General features: G+C 35.6%; 1 protein-coding gene across 2 annotated transcripts in view; it reads left to right on the top strand.

Annotated features, from left to right (window-relative positions):
* MMP16 (matrix metallopeptidase 16) overlaps positions 1 to 16,865 on the top strand; it is a 290,552-nt gene that overhangs the window by 163,311 nt on the left and 110,376 nt on the right. For both annotated transcript variants that reach the window (XM_032869084.1, XM_032869083.1), the window contains exon 4: positions 1,414 to 1,718. In XM_032869084.1, the coding sequence (XP_032724975.1) occupies positions 1,414 to 1,718 (305 nt within the window). The remainder of the gene's footprint in view (positions 1 to 1,413; positions 1,719 to 16,865) is intronic.

Genomic DNA, 16,865 nt, shown 5'->3' on the forward strand with positions numbered 1-16,865 from the left:
ATCTTTGATTTTTTGCTACATTTCTGGCCTCAGCTGTGGCCACCTCACCGTTCTTGGAACTTGCTAAAAGCATGTGTCCAAGTTCAAGGCCTTTCACTTGTCATTTCTCCTTCCTAGAACACTCTCTGCCCCACCCCATTTCCACCTGGCTTGCTTCTTCATTTTCTTTATATACAATGCATGATAGTTACCATCAAATAACCAATGGAGATATGTATTAGAAAATAGTGAAAACGTTGTTTTAAATATGTGGCCTAGCTTAGCCTGTACAACAATGGATTCTTGAGTCAGAATGTTTAAGTTGAAAAACCACTGGAAATTTCCTCTTAAGTTTCCTATTGTAAAATGCTTGCGTGGCTCATAGTAAATGCTCAGTTAACACCAATATTATTATTTCAGTATGATACCTGCCTAACATTTGTAATTATTGAGACATAGCTACAAGTGGGCTAAAAATATAATTTGCCTATTATTTTTATACTGGAAAGCATATCTTAAATTTTTTCTATACTACTAAATAGCCTTAAGTGACAAAAAATAATCTTGAGTCCTATTTATATTTTGATATGTGATAGAGACACCGTAATTTAACTACTACTCCATTACTGTAAATTGTTTAGCTTCCAGTTCTCTTTTATTACTTTCAGTTCTCTTTTATTACTGAATATTATACTGTCTTTTATGTATTAAGATTTTTTTAATGTAAATATATGGATTCATGGTTGTAAGATTCTTCAGGTTGAAGTATCCTTTTGATATTAGCCTCAAGAAAAGTAAACTAAATAAATAATGTCCTAGTCACTTCTTTAAATTCATATACTTTAAAATTTTTGTACTAAAAAGCCACTTGCTCACATTGCTTTTTATAAGTAGAAAGAATTAAATATATCATAAGAAAACAATAGAATATAAGAAAATGTAATTAACCTTTTCTATGAAAACTAAGAAATAACTTCTTGTCTGCCAAATTGGTATTCATCAATAAAGAATAACACAAGGACATTGTTTGGAAGTAGCCCCTAAAAGTAATGATAACAAGAAAGAAATTGAATTTTTAGTTTCAGCTCCAGACTGTTGCACCTGTTTGATCATTTGGCAAAGCTGCCTTTCTTTTGTTCAGGAGGCAAAGTGACTGATTGATCCAGTTACCCTACTGTTAACCCATTCTGCAGAGAACTTCTATTTATAGTCTTGCCAGAGGAATACTATTCTCTTGAGAATTAAATGACCCCAGGTGGTGAAACCTAGATATAAAGACATGAGGCATTGATTAATTTCTTCCCTATTTATGTAAGGCTGTTTTTCCGGTATTTTACTCAACTGAATAGATCAAAATCTGTAAAAAGCCTATCTGTAGTAAGTCGGATGGAATATTAAAAAGCCATACTTCTTATTCTCTTCTCTAAATTTCAGTATAAAGAACGTAACTCCCAAAGTAGGAGACCCTGAAACCCGCAAAGCTATTCGCCGTGCCTTTGATGTGTGGCAGAATGTAACTCCTCTGACATTTGAAGAAGTTCCTTACAGCGAATTGGAAAATGGCAAACGCGATGTGGATATAACCATCATTTTCGCCTCTGGTTTTCATGGAGACAGTTCTCCCTTTGATGGAGAGGGAGGGTTTTTGGCACATGCCTACTTCCCTGGACCAGGAATTGGGGGAGACACTCATTTTGACTCAGATGAGCCATGGACACTAGGAAATCCTAATCATGATGGTAAGTGCATAGCTTTTTTTCATTGCAGATTGTTCTGTTTTTATTTCTATTTTTGGAATGCCCCGGTGATTTACTAATTTAAAAACTTTGAAGGTGTTGGTTCCAAATTTGCTTTTAAAATGATAAAACATGATAAGAGGCTTTTCCATAACATTTTAGAACAAGAATTTGTATCACTGCCAGTAGACATTGCTAGTTTTTTGTGTGGTCTGTGCCTAGGAATTAGAACTTTACACTGTGTTCTGTAAATAAAGTGAATTTTGTTTTCTGTAAAATGGCATTTAAAAGACATCATAGTATTTTAAGTCATGGAACGTGCTTAAGGAAATTCTGCCATTTTTTCTACACCATATTGCAGTGTTTCCACTTGAAAGTTAACCTGCTTGACATTTGTGATGTAGCTTCTGCCATCTTCCTTTTCTTTTCTTTTCTTTTCTGTTATCACCTTTCTAGTTTGCAAAATTTTGCTCCTTTCATCCTTATTTCCATTTTCTTGGTCTCCCAGTATGATATGACTACATAATTTATAACGTTATATTATATCTTTCTCTATTTTTATTCAAAAAACAACTTTTTGCAAATCTATTCCAACAAATCTGTCAGATTTTTAATCTTTATAATTATTCTGATATGCAAAAATAAATTTTTAAAAATTCAATAACTGAAAGAATAGTTATTTCACATAAGAAGCATGTGTTTCTTCCTACACAACAATCCATACTTCAACTTTATGTTTAAAAAAAATTCACATAATTACGAGATCCTAGAGTTAGAAGATTCCTAACTATCCACCTCTTACAATTCTTGTAATCAAGACTTAAATATTTTTCTTCCTCACCGTAGTAGAATGTTGTTGAAAGTACAGCATACATTGTTGTAATGACAGCTAATCAGCTAATAAAACTCTTAATTCCTCCTTGATGAGTTAAACCCAGCCATTAAATTAAGCTATGTTAGTTCATCAGAAAGTTTAGTTAGTTGAATTAGTCTAATAGCCTTGCATTTTGAGAAAGCACAGAGTTCAAACATATGGATAGAAAGAAGTAAGTTGAATTAAATTTAAAATAACATCAGTTTTCAAAGAAAGAAAATATAATAAATACCTGTTCCTGTTTTCCAAAAGAAAATAAAATATCTAAATATACAATAAAATGGCCTTTTGCATTGTTCTTACTAGGTATATTGACTATGAACTTATGACTTCCTTCTTAAGAACTGATTTGGAGACAATGGCAAGTATGCTGGGAGATTTCACTGTATAGTAGGGTAATGAAAGCCAAACTTTGAAGTTGAGCAGGCGGCATTCAATTCCTGGCTAACTGATCATTAGCTCAAGAAGCCTCTACCATGCTGTATACCTATTCTCATTCTGGATGTTGTATTGTAGGGCTGGGACATTGCAAGTAGACATGCTTTCTATTCAGGAATGTTTAACCTAGGCTATGCCTGAGCATCCAATAATAAAATATTTGCAATGTAATAGTAGGCCCACACTGGTTTGATACATAAATCATTTAAAAATTAACTGTGTTTATCTTACTTATAAATTTTTTTTTATTATTAAGTGTGCTCCACACCCAATATGAGGCTCAAACTCATGACACAAACTCTGATCCAAAGACCTGAGCTGAGATCCAGAGTCAGATGCTCAACCAACTGAGCAACCCCAGCTGCCCCTATCTTGTTTTTATCAAAATTACACAAGTATTCTAATGAACAAGTTCAGACATCTTCAATTGAGTTGTTAATATAAATGTTTGCATTCTAAATGATTGAGAAGAATAGCACTTATAATGGTAGAATTTTGCTGATTGAAGCAAAATTGTATTTGCTTCTGGGAAAAGACTTCTTCTAAAATTCTAAACAGAGAAATTTTTTTTTATTCCAGTAATTACAATTCCAAAATTGTATTTTATTCTAATAATAGACCCAGTTGTTAAGGCTACTATAAATCTGGAGCTTTGAAGTCTTGTTCATTTGGTGATGGTGCCTATCAAATGGCCTATATTTTCTCTTAAAATATCGAAATCCTTATGAAAGCTGCACACATTTTTTAGATATATCCTTTATTAGCTGCATTTTTTTAGGTATCAAGAAATACTTTTTGAAAATAAAAAACTTTAAGAAAAAATCTATAGGAATATTTGAGATGACAGGAGATTAGAATGTTTACACTGATTTAAGTGTAATTGCTGTATGAATGCTTCTGGGTTTTTGCACAACTTAAGAGGTTTTCCAAGGAATATATATGTGGAATAAAATTGAAATAGAACATAATGAGCTAAAGATACACAAGCATGTCAATGGACTTTTGACTCAGATTATGTATTAATGCATTTGATTGCCTCTCAATTTACACTATAGAAATATAATAATTTTGTATGTAGGCATTCTATTAAGACAAAACAAATTACTTAATAATTAGTGTTTCATTTGGAAGAAGAATTTTTTTTTACTGATCACATATACACATTTTTTCTTTTGAGTGAGCTTAAGGAAAATGACTACAAAATCATAGTATTTCAGAATCATAGGGGATTAGAGAGAAGTTAACTGTCTGTTCAAGATGTAATACCATAAAGATTTACTGCTTAATTGAAATTCAGACTTTTAACTAGCAACAGCAGGGCAGCTAGGGTGGTGTCATGCTGAAGTATTGATCATTTATCAAAAGAACAGCCTCTAGCTTTGCTGTGTTGCTGGTGAATGTGGGGAGAATTAATGCCTTTGTACATCCTAGATCCTAACTCTCTGTAAGATTATCTTTTTGTATCACATATATCCAAGGAACAATTCTGACATCTTCATTGATAAACTTCTTCTTTTCTTTAGTCCTCAAATGCCCCCAAGCTTACTTAACTGAAAAATTTTCTTTCTTTCCTATTCACAGCTCTTAAGCACCTAGAAAACAGAGCAGCTTGATAATTTAGCAAAAATGCAAATGAAAGAGCCTCTTGATAAGCACCTAGCTCATTTTCCACAGCATATTGCTCAGCTAATGAAGGCAATTTGAATTCTGTCTACCTCAAAAGAGATAAACAGTGTCTTGGGCTGCCAGTAACCTTTAATTCCTTGTTATCCACTTTCCTATCAATTTGCTTATAGTCATGATACCTTTCAAAAACTCAAGCTAAAACCCATTAAGTAAATTATACAATAATTATATTAAAATAAATAAATAAATACCACACACACACACACACACACACACACACTCCCCTACCTAATAAAAATAATGCCACTTTTTCCAAGAGGTTGTTTGGTTTTTTTTTTTTTACCCCCATGGAGTAGATAAGCCAAACATATGCATAGTAGTTCTAAATAGAAAATGTAACTGTGATATGGTGGGTTTTTTTGAAAAGTATATATTGCCTGAATGTGAGTTGGAAAATTTAACTCTAGCAAACTGTTAAGATTCATTTTGAGCATCATTATCATATTGTTTCCTTGGCTACAGTATAAAGTTTAAACAGCACTATCAATGTAAACACAAACTTATCACAAAGATCCTTTCTAATTAGAAAAGTATGTACCACAGTAATAGGATTTCAAATTGACGATCTCTAAGCAAAAAGGTTAAATATTAAAATGTTATATAAAACTACAGCAGGAAAATATCTAGAGGCAAGTCTTACTATACCATAGAGTTGCAATTCTATTAACAAGAAGAATGCATGGCATTGGTTCCGTTTATTATCAGAAAAATCACTGCCGGAAATAAGATGGTCAGGAGGTGCTCAGGGCTGCTGTGGCTGTTTGTCTAAAAACTAGGGAGAGAGAGAGATGATGCTAACAATTTTATCATCAAAAAATTTTTATCATCAAAGAAAAGTTTATCATCTTTATCAAGAAAGCAAAACCCTTAAAACCTAGTCCATCATCGTGATGGTTAGATTTGTGTGGGCTAAGGGGAGCTTGTATGGAGTTTTGTGCGGGCTAAAAGGGGAACACATATAGTGAATAAATATAATTTCTGGATGTGTCTGTGAGGGTGTTTCTGGAGGAAATTAGCATTTGATTCAGTAGACTGAGTAAAGAAGATCCTCCTTCCCCAATGTGAACAGGCATCATCCAGTCCATTGAGGGCCAAATAGAAAAAGAAGAGGAAGGGGTAATTTTCTCTCTTTTCTTGAGTTGAGACACATCTTTTCCTGCCCTTGGAGACCAGAACTCCTGGTTCTTGGGCTGTCAGTCTCTGACTGAATTACACCTTTGGCTTTCCAGGTTCTCCAGATTGCATATGGCAGGCAGATCGGGAGACTTCTCAGCTTCCATAACCTTTTGAGCTAATTCATATAATAAATCTCCTCTTAAATATCTGTATAGATCCTATCAGTTCTGTTTTTCTGGAGAGTCCTGGCTAATATAACCATTAAATGTGAAGCAGTCAAATTCTACATGTAAGCCAGCTCATTCTCTGAATAAATCTAGTTGATGTTAAAACTCTTCATGATGGGATGCCTGAGTCAATGGACTTGATTTGTGTTGACTGGGGAGAGTTAACTTTCTATAGGAGACATTTTGTCGTTGGCACACTAGAGATGAGTTGGTGCCAAGAAGTAGACTTAAGCCTTAACCAGCTGTCTGCTTTTTCCCAAATTTTGTGCTCATTTTGCAACTGTAACTGCTATCTAATATTTTTCCAATGCTTACAGGATCTTAACCTTGATCTTTGAGGACAGGAAAAGTTGGATGCCAAACAGATATTTACCAAGAGGCCTGGAAGTGCTATAGTCTGTGGGAATATTGTCCAGATCAATCTTTCCTCTGCTTTTTGAAGACAAGGGAATCATTTGATAGGATGAGGCAGTCAAGGCCCTTAATCTATCTTTAAAAGCAGAGTATTTATTGAGATCTTAAAACCTAAAAATATTAGCTTTCTACCACATAGTTCTTACCTTACCATGTTTTACCTTGGAAGCTCTCTTTCTCAAATTAACTTGGCTTTTCAAATCTGTAATAGAAATATTTTTGTGTGTTTTTAAAAACATGACTTCTGGGGTGCCTGGGTGGCTCCGTGGGTTAAAGCCTCTGCCTTCAGCTCAGGTCATGATCCCAGGGTCTTGGGATTGAGCCCCGCATCGGACTCTCTGCTCAGCAGGGAGCCTGCTTCCCCACAACCACCACCACTCTCTGCCTGCCTCTTTGCCTACTTGTGATCTCTGTCTGTCAAAAAAGCAAAAACAAAAACAAAAACAAAACATGACTTCTTTCCTGGAATAAACTTAATTTCACTGAGTTTATCTTATTTAAGTACAGTGGTGACTCTAATAGTCTTCCATTCTTCAGAACTTCTCAATTACATTGCTTCACAATGTACTTATTTATTAGATCCTTGTGTGCAGTTAGAGAAAAGCAGATGGATTGGTGTCATTACGCTCAAAACATTTCATTGTATCAGTTTTAATGAAGTGTGTAGATGGATTGTGAACATTAAAATACATATGATATAGAACTCTTAATAAATGAAATGGGTAATACCAGAGATTTCAGTGGCTTACCACAATAGAATTTTATTTCTTGCACACGTGGTAGGGCAGAGGATTATCTACTCACTCAGTCCAAGACCCAGAAAAATCGAGGCTCAGCCATCATCAACACATGATTTCCAGAGTTGCCTTGGGCATTAACATCCAGACAGTAGCTAGGAGACCCGAGATAGATTTGCTCACAAGTGGTGTTCTGTGCCAGACCTGCAAGTGGTGATAACATTGCTGACAAGTTCCACGAACTAGAATTCAATTCCATGGCCACATCTAATCTCAGAAAAGGCTGGAGAAAGGTGATGGGTTTGATAAACAACTAGCAAGCGTCTGCCACACCATTATGTTAGGAGGTTGGTTTGACATTAGATACACTCTGCCACACCATTATGTTAGGAGGTTAGTTTGACATTAGATACACTCTGCATAGATAATTTACCTTAATTCAGATTTTGACCTATTGACCATTGTTTAGTTTCTGTTATCCCTCTCCTTATATAGTATTTATAGAATTTGCTTTGTAACTTATCTTCATATATGTTATTTATCCTTGCACTTAGGTGGTCATCAACAAGGCAAAATATAGTAGAAATTTCAAATTTAAACATTAGTTTACCAATAAAAAATTAATGTCTTTGAGTTTTTGAGAAGATGCAATTACTAAAATTAATAATTTTAGTGTTTTATTGTCTAGATTATTAAGACTAGCAATTAATTTTTACCTTAGTTTTGCACAATTATTTTTTGTAGAATTATAACCATACCATTACAAAACCTGGCATAGTACCTCTTTAATAATTTCCTTACAGTTTAAGCACAACAAAGCTATCTACTAATTATGCTCACATCTAATTTATAACTCACTTCTTCATTTGAAATCAAAATGTTGCCACAATTCACCTCCTTCCCAGTATATTGACTACATATCAAGGCAGCAGCAGAAATAATTCTCAATGTAATCCACAGTGGAAATAGTAGTTTTTCATTGATTTAATGCATCAGAGAACAAGAACACTGTGGGTTTGGAGGAAGGTTGCACTTCTCTTAGGCAAGGCTATTATAATAGATGCATGTGTATTGAGAAATGGAGATTGACCTACGATCATGGGAAATCAAGAACCTAAGAAAACAGGGGCATCAAGAAGTAATTAAAAACCTCTCTGCTGGGGTGCCTGGGTGGCTCAGTTGGTTGAGCATCTAATTCTTGAGCTCTCAGCTGAGGTCATGATCTCAGGGTTGTGAGGTCGAGCCCCATGTTGAACTCCATGCTGAGCATGGAGCTTGCTTGGGATTCTCTCCCTCTTTTTCTCCCTCTGCCCCTCCCCCCTCATCCTGCACCAGTTCTCTCTCTCAAGGAAAAAAAAACCAAAAAACACACCTCTCTGCCAGTTTATCATCAATCTCATTCAAAGTTTCATAAGGCCAAATTTAGTTGAGCGTTTAGTATGTCTCAGATACTGTTTTAAATTCTTTGTATGTCCTCAACTCATTTACCCCTCACCACAGACTTATAGATAGCAGAATTACTTCCATTTTGCAAGAAAACTGAGGCACAGAAAGTTTGGTAACTAGCCAAAAGTTACCTGTTGGTAACAACAAAATGAGAGCATTAAAAGGATACTAAAGAACCAGGGAAAGGGAGAATCTACTTGAAGACTCAAGAGAAAAGCCCATCCCCGAAAATATTTTATCTAGTGATTCAAAACAACAATATTGAAAACAACTCTGAATACCCATGAAGGCTCTCTATGGAATAGGAAAAGAAACATATCATTACTGTAAAAACTGAGTCTGTCATGTGGAAAGAAATCTTGGTAAGCATTTCAGAAAAGCATGATAAGATAAAATGATATGAAATTCAAGGATAGATAAAGAAGAGCCAGTAGATAGCTCCAGCTTAAGAATTATAGATTCTCCCAAAGGAGGGAAGAGAGGAAATATAACCAAAGGAAATATATAAACACATAATAGCAAAAACATCTTTTTCTAAAATAAGAAAGTACTATGCAATTCAAAATCATTGCATTCATTGCAAAATTTACAAAATCAGATCCATAAATAAATCCATTCTACAAGTAAATATAAAGATTCCATTAACCATGATATTGTTCATCTCTTTTGAAGTAGATTTCAAAAACTGTGGGGAAGAGTTCCATGCATTAATGTCATCATCTCTAGCCTCTGTCCATAAATGCCAGTAGGAACCCAAATATTTCTTCCAACCAAAAGTGTCTCTTTTTGGGGGGTGCCTGGGTGGCTTAGTGGGTTAAAGCCTCTGCCTTTGGCTCAGGTCATGATCCCAGGGTCCTGGGATCGAGCCCTGCATCGGGCTCTCTGCTCAGTGGGGAGCCTGCTTCCCTCTCTCTCTCTGCCTGCCTCTCTGCCTACTTGTGATCTCTGTCTGTCAAATAAATACATTTTTTTAAAAAAGTGTCTGTTGTTGGTCAACTGTCCACTTAGGGCAAAAATTACCCTCGCCTGAGGAACACAGCTGTAGATAACAGGATAATTAAGAGTGAATAGTAGTAATAGCTGAGACTAGGAAGTTTGGTTTTTTCTAATTTGTTGAAATTATTTAGTGACATGTTAATGAGATTGATTTTTCTTATGGCCCATTAGAATCCACTAAACTCTTGTGACCAAGAGAATAAAATGAACATACCGATGATTTAGGAAATTTTATTCAGGTCGCAGAATATAAACTATCTCGGAAGGAGGAAAATAGGAAGAGTTGAGTATGCATCTGTTAAGGGTTAATTTCTTTATTGAAATTGTGCAGCCTCTTTTCAATATTATCTCTTATACCATCACTTAATTCAAAACAGATACTAGAGAATTACAGAATAGTAAAAATGGGATAGTAAAAAAATTAAAAATGAGGTAGTGTTTGAAAACACATCACAGCAATAGTAGATTTTATTAAAATGAGAACATATAAAAAATGAGAACATATAATTATATGTAAGGAACAATTTAATTTTTACCTATAAAGTTTGACTTTTTCAAATGTAAAAATTCTGGTGGCTCCACCTTACCCAAAAGCAAGAGCCTTTGATTACTTCTCTGTGGCAATTCTAGTTCAATGACTTTATTAAAGTAATTATTTACAGTTTTTTAAAAAATACTCTTTTCAGAGCCTCAAACAATGTCTTGAATACATTAAATTTTAAATTTGCTGCTGCATAAAAGTAAATATGTGTTTCTGATTAAACACTGAGTTATTAAATTTCAGAGTTAGAAAAGTCATCTCAAGTAGCATATTATTATATAAGAATTTTCAGAATAATAACTTATTTCCTATTTACTGCAGCTTATGTTAACACGTAGGAAATTCGACTTCACTTAGCTTATTCCTTATTATATTCATCTGGAATATATACAAAATAACCAGTCTAAATTCCCCTTTCTCTGATTTTTTATCTTAACTTTCTAGACGAAATTTAATCATTTTTTTTCTATTTTGTGGCAGAAGTCTCCAAAATTGTGTGTGTGTGTGTGTGTGTGTGTGTGTGTTACATTCAGACTATTTCCTTAGAGCAAAATTGGTGCTTTTTTAGAACTTTCCTTCACTTGCCAACATTTACTTTTTTAGAACCACCTGATCTTCTCAATTTTATTATTAAAGGTTGCATATAGGATAGAATATGAAATCAAGAAAACTGATACTCAATTAGTTCTAGTAGATTTACTCATCCAGGACAGTGCCAAAGAAGGAATTACTAATAAGAAAATACATTTTTATGTTTTAATTAAAGACATTTTTACAATCACATATTAAACCAGTTTAAAATAATAGTTTTTTATCTAATGAAATTTTTCATTAGAGTCCTTTTTGAGAGTGACTTTATCAACAAAAATCTTAGCTAGATGAGTGGTATTAATGTTTTTCTACCTAATAGAAACATGCAGAGGAAATGTTCACTTCTCTTTTACAGCTTATTTCTTTGCAAGGTGATCCAGAAGAATTAAATTAACTATAATGTTTAAACCTTTAAACTTCCAACCTAAATCCTTTGACTTAGCAGTTAACCATGCATCTCATATTGAAGTCAGCTTATATAATTATAGTCACACTTCTCCTTCCTATCTCCTTTGACATTTACTCATTGTTTCTTTTCTTTTTCTTTTTCTTTTTTTAATTTTTTTAAAAGATTTTATTTGCTTATTTGACAGAGAGAGACACAGTGAGAGAGGGAACAGAAGCACAGGGAGTGGGAGAAGCAGGCTTCCCGCTGAGCAGGGAGCCTGATGCAAGGCTCTTTGATCCCAGGACCCTGGGATCATGACCTGAGCCAAAGGCAGATGCTTAACAACTGAGCCCCGCAGGGGCCCCTATTTACTCATTATTTCTAACTGAATTTCTGCCTCTGGGGAAAAATGGCTACATTTTATGTCCACCACCCCCTCCAAACATACAGTCCTACTCAGTCCTCAAGATCCTGCCCTTGTGGTGCCTGGGCGGCTCAGTTAGTTAAACACAGGACTCAATTTCCACTCAGGGCCTGACCTCAGGGTGGTGATATCTGTCCCCTTGTCAGGTCAGGCTCTGCACTGGATGTGGAGCCTGCTTGAGATTTTCTGTTTCCCTCTCCCTCTGTTGCTCCCTCCCCCTCTCTAAAAAGAAAAAAAGAAAAAGATCCTGCCTTTATCTAATCAGCCTACTATGCTTTGTCCTAATCCGTTCTTCCTTTAGTTGTAACTTTTTGGTGCACAAAATATATAGCACATTTTAAAAATTGTAAATGCAATTAATTAATATATAGTATATTATGACTTTCAGAGGTAGAGTTCAGTGATTCATCAGTCTTATATAACACACACTACTCATTACATCGCATGCCCTCCTTAATGTCTATTACCCAGTTATCCCATCCCCCTACTCTCCTCCCTTCCAACAACCCTCAGTTTGTTTCCTATGATTAAGAGTGTCTTATGGTTTGTCTCTCTGGTTTCATCTTGTTTTATTTTTTTCCTCTCTTCCCCTATGATCCTCTGTTTTGTTTCTTAAATTCCATATATGAGTGAGAGTATATGATAACTGTTTTTCTCTAATTGACGTATTTCGCTTAGCATAATACCCTCTAGTTCCATCCTTGTTATTGCAGGTAGCAAGATTTCATTTTTTTTTTTGATGGCTGAGTAGTAGTCCATTGTATACATATATACAACATCTTCTTTATCCATTAATCTGTCGATGGACATCTGGGCTCTTTCCATAGTTTGGCTATTGTGGAACTGCTGCTATAAACATTGGGGTGCAGGTGCCCCTTTGGATTGCTACATTTGTATCTTTGGGGTAAATACCCAGGAGTGCAATTTCTGGATCTTAGGGTAGCTCTATTTTCAACTTTTTGAGGAATCCCCCTACTATTTTCCAGAGGGGCTATACCAGCTTGCATTCCCACCAATAGTGTAAGAGGGTTCTGCTTCCTCCCCTCATCCTCACCAAAATCTGCTGTTTCCTGACTTGTTAATTTTAGCCATTCTGACTGGTGTGAGGTGGTATCTCATTGTGGTTTTGATTTGTATTTCCCTGATGCCGAGTGATGTTAACATTTTTTCATGTGTCTATTGGAATTTGTATGTCTTCTCTAGAGAAATGTCTGTTCATGTCTTCTGCCCATTTCTTAATTGGATTATTTATTCTTTGGGTGTTGAGTTTGATAAGTCCTTTATAGATTTTGGATGCTAGCCCTTTATCTGATACTTCATTTGCAAATATCTTCTCCCATTGTGTCGGTTGTCTTTTGGTTTTATTAACTGTTTCCTTTGCTGTGCAAAAGCATTTGATCTTGATGAAGTCCCAATAGTTCATTTTTGCCTTTGTTTCCTTTGCCTTTGGAGACATGTCGGAAGAAGTTGCTGAGCCGAGGTCACAGAGGTTGTTGCCTGTGTTCTCCTCTAGGATTTTGGTAGATTCTTATCTCACACTTAGGTCTTTCATCCATTTTGAGTCTATTTTCATGTGTGGTGTAATGAAATGGTCCAGTTTCATTTTTCTGCATGTGGCTGTCCAATGTACCCAATACCATTTGTTGAAGAGACTTTTTTCCATTGGATTTTCTTTCCTGCTTTGCTGAAGATTAGTTGACCATAGAGTTGAGGGTCCATTTCTGAATTCTGTATTCTGTTCCATTGATCTAAGTATAGCACACTTTCTTTACTATTTTATTTATTCATTTGACAGACAGAGATCACAAGTAGGCAGAGAGGCAGGCAGAGAGAGAGGAGGAAGCAGGCTCCCTGCTGAGCAGAGAGCCCGATGGGGGACTCAATCCCAGGACCCAGGGATCATGACCTGAGCTGAAGGCAGAGGCCTTAACCCACTGAGCCACCCAGGTGCCCCATTTCTTTACTATTTTAAAAACAGTGAATTATTATGGAATAAATGAAATCAAAACTAGAGATAGGGTATCTTACAAAATAAATTTCCAGACAGAATAGAGCATAAATTTGTCATTTGCTTACTATATTTAAAAATAATCATGACTTCAGGTAGAACTCTTCGTACTTCAGCCTGCGGTCAGTTGGCCCAAGTCACCAGGAGGAAATAAGAGAATCTTTCAGGAAGCTTTAGGAAATATTTCCCTTTACCTAAGTTTATTATCAACTCATATGAGTTAAGTTAAACTAACCTAACTCACCCTGATTTATGTTCAACCCTGAGACTATTCCTAAATATTATCCTTTTGATACCAGAGGCTGGGGGAGTTTTGGGGCCCTGAGACCTCAACTGCCACAACAGCTGGTGCCAAGTTGACTTCCAGAAAGAATTCAAGGACAAGTCAGAGTAAAGTATAACAGCAGAACCTTTAATTGTAAAGCAAGAGTACACACTCCAAAGGAGGGGGAGTGCAAGCACACTCCAAGGATCTGAGTTGGAAAGAGTAGATGGGGTGGAGGCGGCTTTCATCTTTATGAGCAGTTATAATCAAGGGGTGGAATGTACATGTATTAGGGTTCTACAAATAGGCAGAGATTTCCAGGAACTCAAATATCATTGCACATGCTCTATGCAAGTTACTACTCACAGGCACCGTCTGATTTTTTGGACATATACTCTAAATATACTCTGAATGTGCAGTTGGTCCTCTAACACCTCTGGTGGAGGGGTCATTCTCCATCTTTGTAAGCTAACAATGTCTTCATGCACATGCCTGCCTGTGGGCTAGAGCAACAACAGGAGGCTTGTGGCCCTGAGAAAACACAGAGCTATCACAGGGTTTACTCAGTTGTCAAACATTCTGTTAGTGATCAGACTCAGTTCCCCATATTTTGTTCTCTTGCATGTACCCAGCTTTTCCCTATTCTACCTGCCTCATCTTCAGTTCAAGACAGAGGGTTGGGGCAATGATAGGAGGAAGGGTATCAATATCATCACACCCTACCCTCAAGTTGAATGTTCTCTTCATTTCTCTTTAGGACCCCATGAGTTTATACTCGGAAAATAGGCATGTACTTTGGTGTACATAGATCTCAAATGATTAGGTTCAAAATAGCATGTCTAAAATGAAGTGAAATTTTCTTCTTTTTTTTTTTTGAAGCAGCTTTAAGCATTTTTTTATTTTCATGGCACTGATCTAGGAGTATCCACACTTCTACTCAGAATGTCTTAGTGACACTGACTTACCTGTGTTTTCATTTAAGATGATGCAGTCAGTTTCCTGCTTTGCTCTTCTTAGATTTGACCTGATGGGTTCCATCAAATCCTTTTTTTTTCAAAGTACCAATATAGGCATATGCCCACTCCGAAACAGCTATTTATCTCCATATCTTACAAATAAAGAGCAAAATTATTATTAACCTTCAGATAAAGATAGACTATATTTCTCAATGCCTATATCAAGGCTGTTAAAAATAGACCAATTGAGATATCAATCTACCATATTTAGTCATCTCTTAAACCAAGCTTTTTTTTCCCTATTTGTAATACAGGCTGAGGATGGCGGTTAAAAAGGTTATAACCACCATTTGAACACATTAAACATGTCAGTACACCTACTGCAATGCCTGGCACATAATAAAAATAAAATTAAATGCTAAAACAATAGTTTTCTTCCTGATAGCTGTAGTGTTGACTGCACATTTGATTTAATATTGAATCCATAATTTCTAATAACTCTTTAACTATGATATAATTATAATATGATTAATCATATGTATGAATTCCTGGAGTGAAATATAATAAAATCCAGGAGTTAGAAAGAATCATTAAAATCATCTTTAATACTTCCACTCAAAGGCAACCACTGAAAGGTCTGAGAGATTTAATATCCTAATATATTGATTGCTAGATAAAATAGAGCTATAAACCTGGACAGATCTACATATAATTATTATACTGTATATGATTTTAAAATATTTATATTTTTCACTGCACATTATTTGCCCATAGTTCTCCTGATTCAGTAAAACATCATCGTTGTAACCCAATATTCTGTCATGTAAATGAATATAATCTATGAAGATTATACCAATGGACAAAAATTTAGGTTATTTTCAATTTTTGCTATTAGTTATAATGAACATATTTTTGCACAAACTTTGGTTGACACTCTAGCTATTTATTTATTTTTCTTAGTTATTTCTCAGGAATAGAGTCACACAATTATTTGGCCAAGAAACATAAATCTTTTAAAAGAACTAGATATGGAAAAAAACAAACAAACAAAAAAAGAACTAGATATGTTATTAGGTTGTTGTTGTTTTTTTTTTAAGATTTTATTTATTTGACCCAGAGAGAGAGATCACAAGTAGGCAGAGAGGTAGGCGGGTGGGGGGAGAAGCGAGCTCTCCACTGAGCAGAGAGCCTAATTCAGGGCTTGATCCCAGGACCCTGAGATCATGACCTGAGCTAAAGGCAGAAGCTTAACCCACTGAGCTACCCAGGTGCCCCTAGGTTATTTTTTAAAATGGAGAACCAGGTGCACCTGGGTGGCACAGTGGGTTAAGCCTCTGCCTTCAGCTCAGGTCATGATCTCAGAGTCCTGGGATCAAGCCCCACATCAGGCTCTCTGCTCAGTGGAGAGCTCGCTTCCTTCCCTCCCCCTCTCTGCCTACCTCTCTGCCTACTTGTGATCTCTCTCTGTGTCAAATAAATAAATAAAATCTTTGAAAAAAAAATGCAGAACCAATTTACACTTCCACCAGCAGTGTATATGAGTGTACAACCTATTGAACAGGAGCATAACAATAGCCATGATATAGTGGTAAAAATGATAATTAAAAAACAATGGTACTATTATGTTCTAGTTGTTAAGCGCTGTTAGGTACCATGAATGAATTTTCATTTAGTCCTCACTGCAACTCTGTTATGTAGATTCTGCTCTTGTCCCAAGATTACAGATAGGGAAAGTGAAATACAAAGGGTTAAGTAGTGTGTCCAATGTAATAGTTTATAGGTGGGGATCCAGGTCAGTCAGTCGCCCATGTAGGATAACTCCACAGCATGCACATTCAAGCACCTAAAGCCCCCACCAGAATGTAACTCTATTTTCCCTAATTTTTTCAACTTGACCAATTTGAATAGAGAAGTTTATTTCACCTGTTTACATATTTTGTTACTTGATTGGCACATACTTGTTTACTGACTGGCACATATATTTGTATGTATTACTCACTCGTATGTGTTTTGTGAATGTTCACTAGCTATTTCTCACCTTTG

This window comes from Lontra canadensis, unplaced genomic scaffold, assembly GCF_010015895.1.
Source record: "Lontra canadensis isolate GAN:19392208 unplaced genomic scaffold, GSC_riverotter_1.0 scaffold37, whole genome shotgun sequence".
NCBI classification, from domain to species: Eukaryota; Metazoa; Chordata; class Mammalia; order Carnivora; family Mustelidae; genus Lontra; species Lontra canadensis.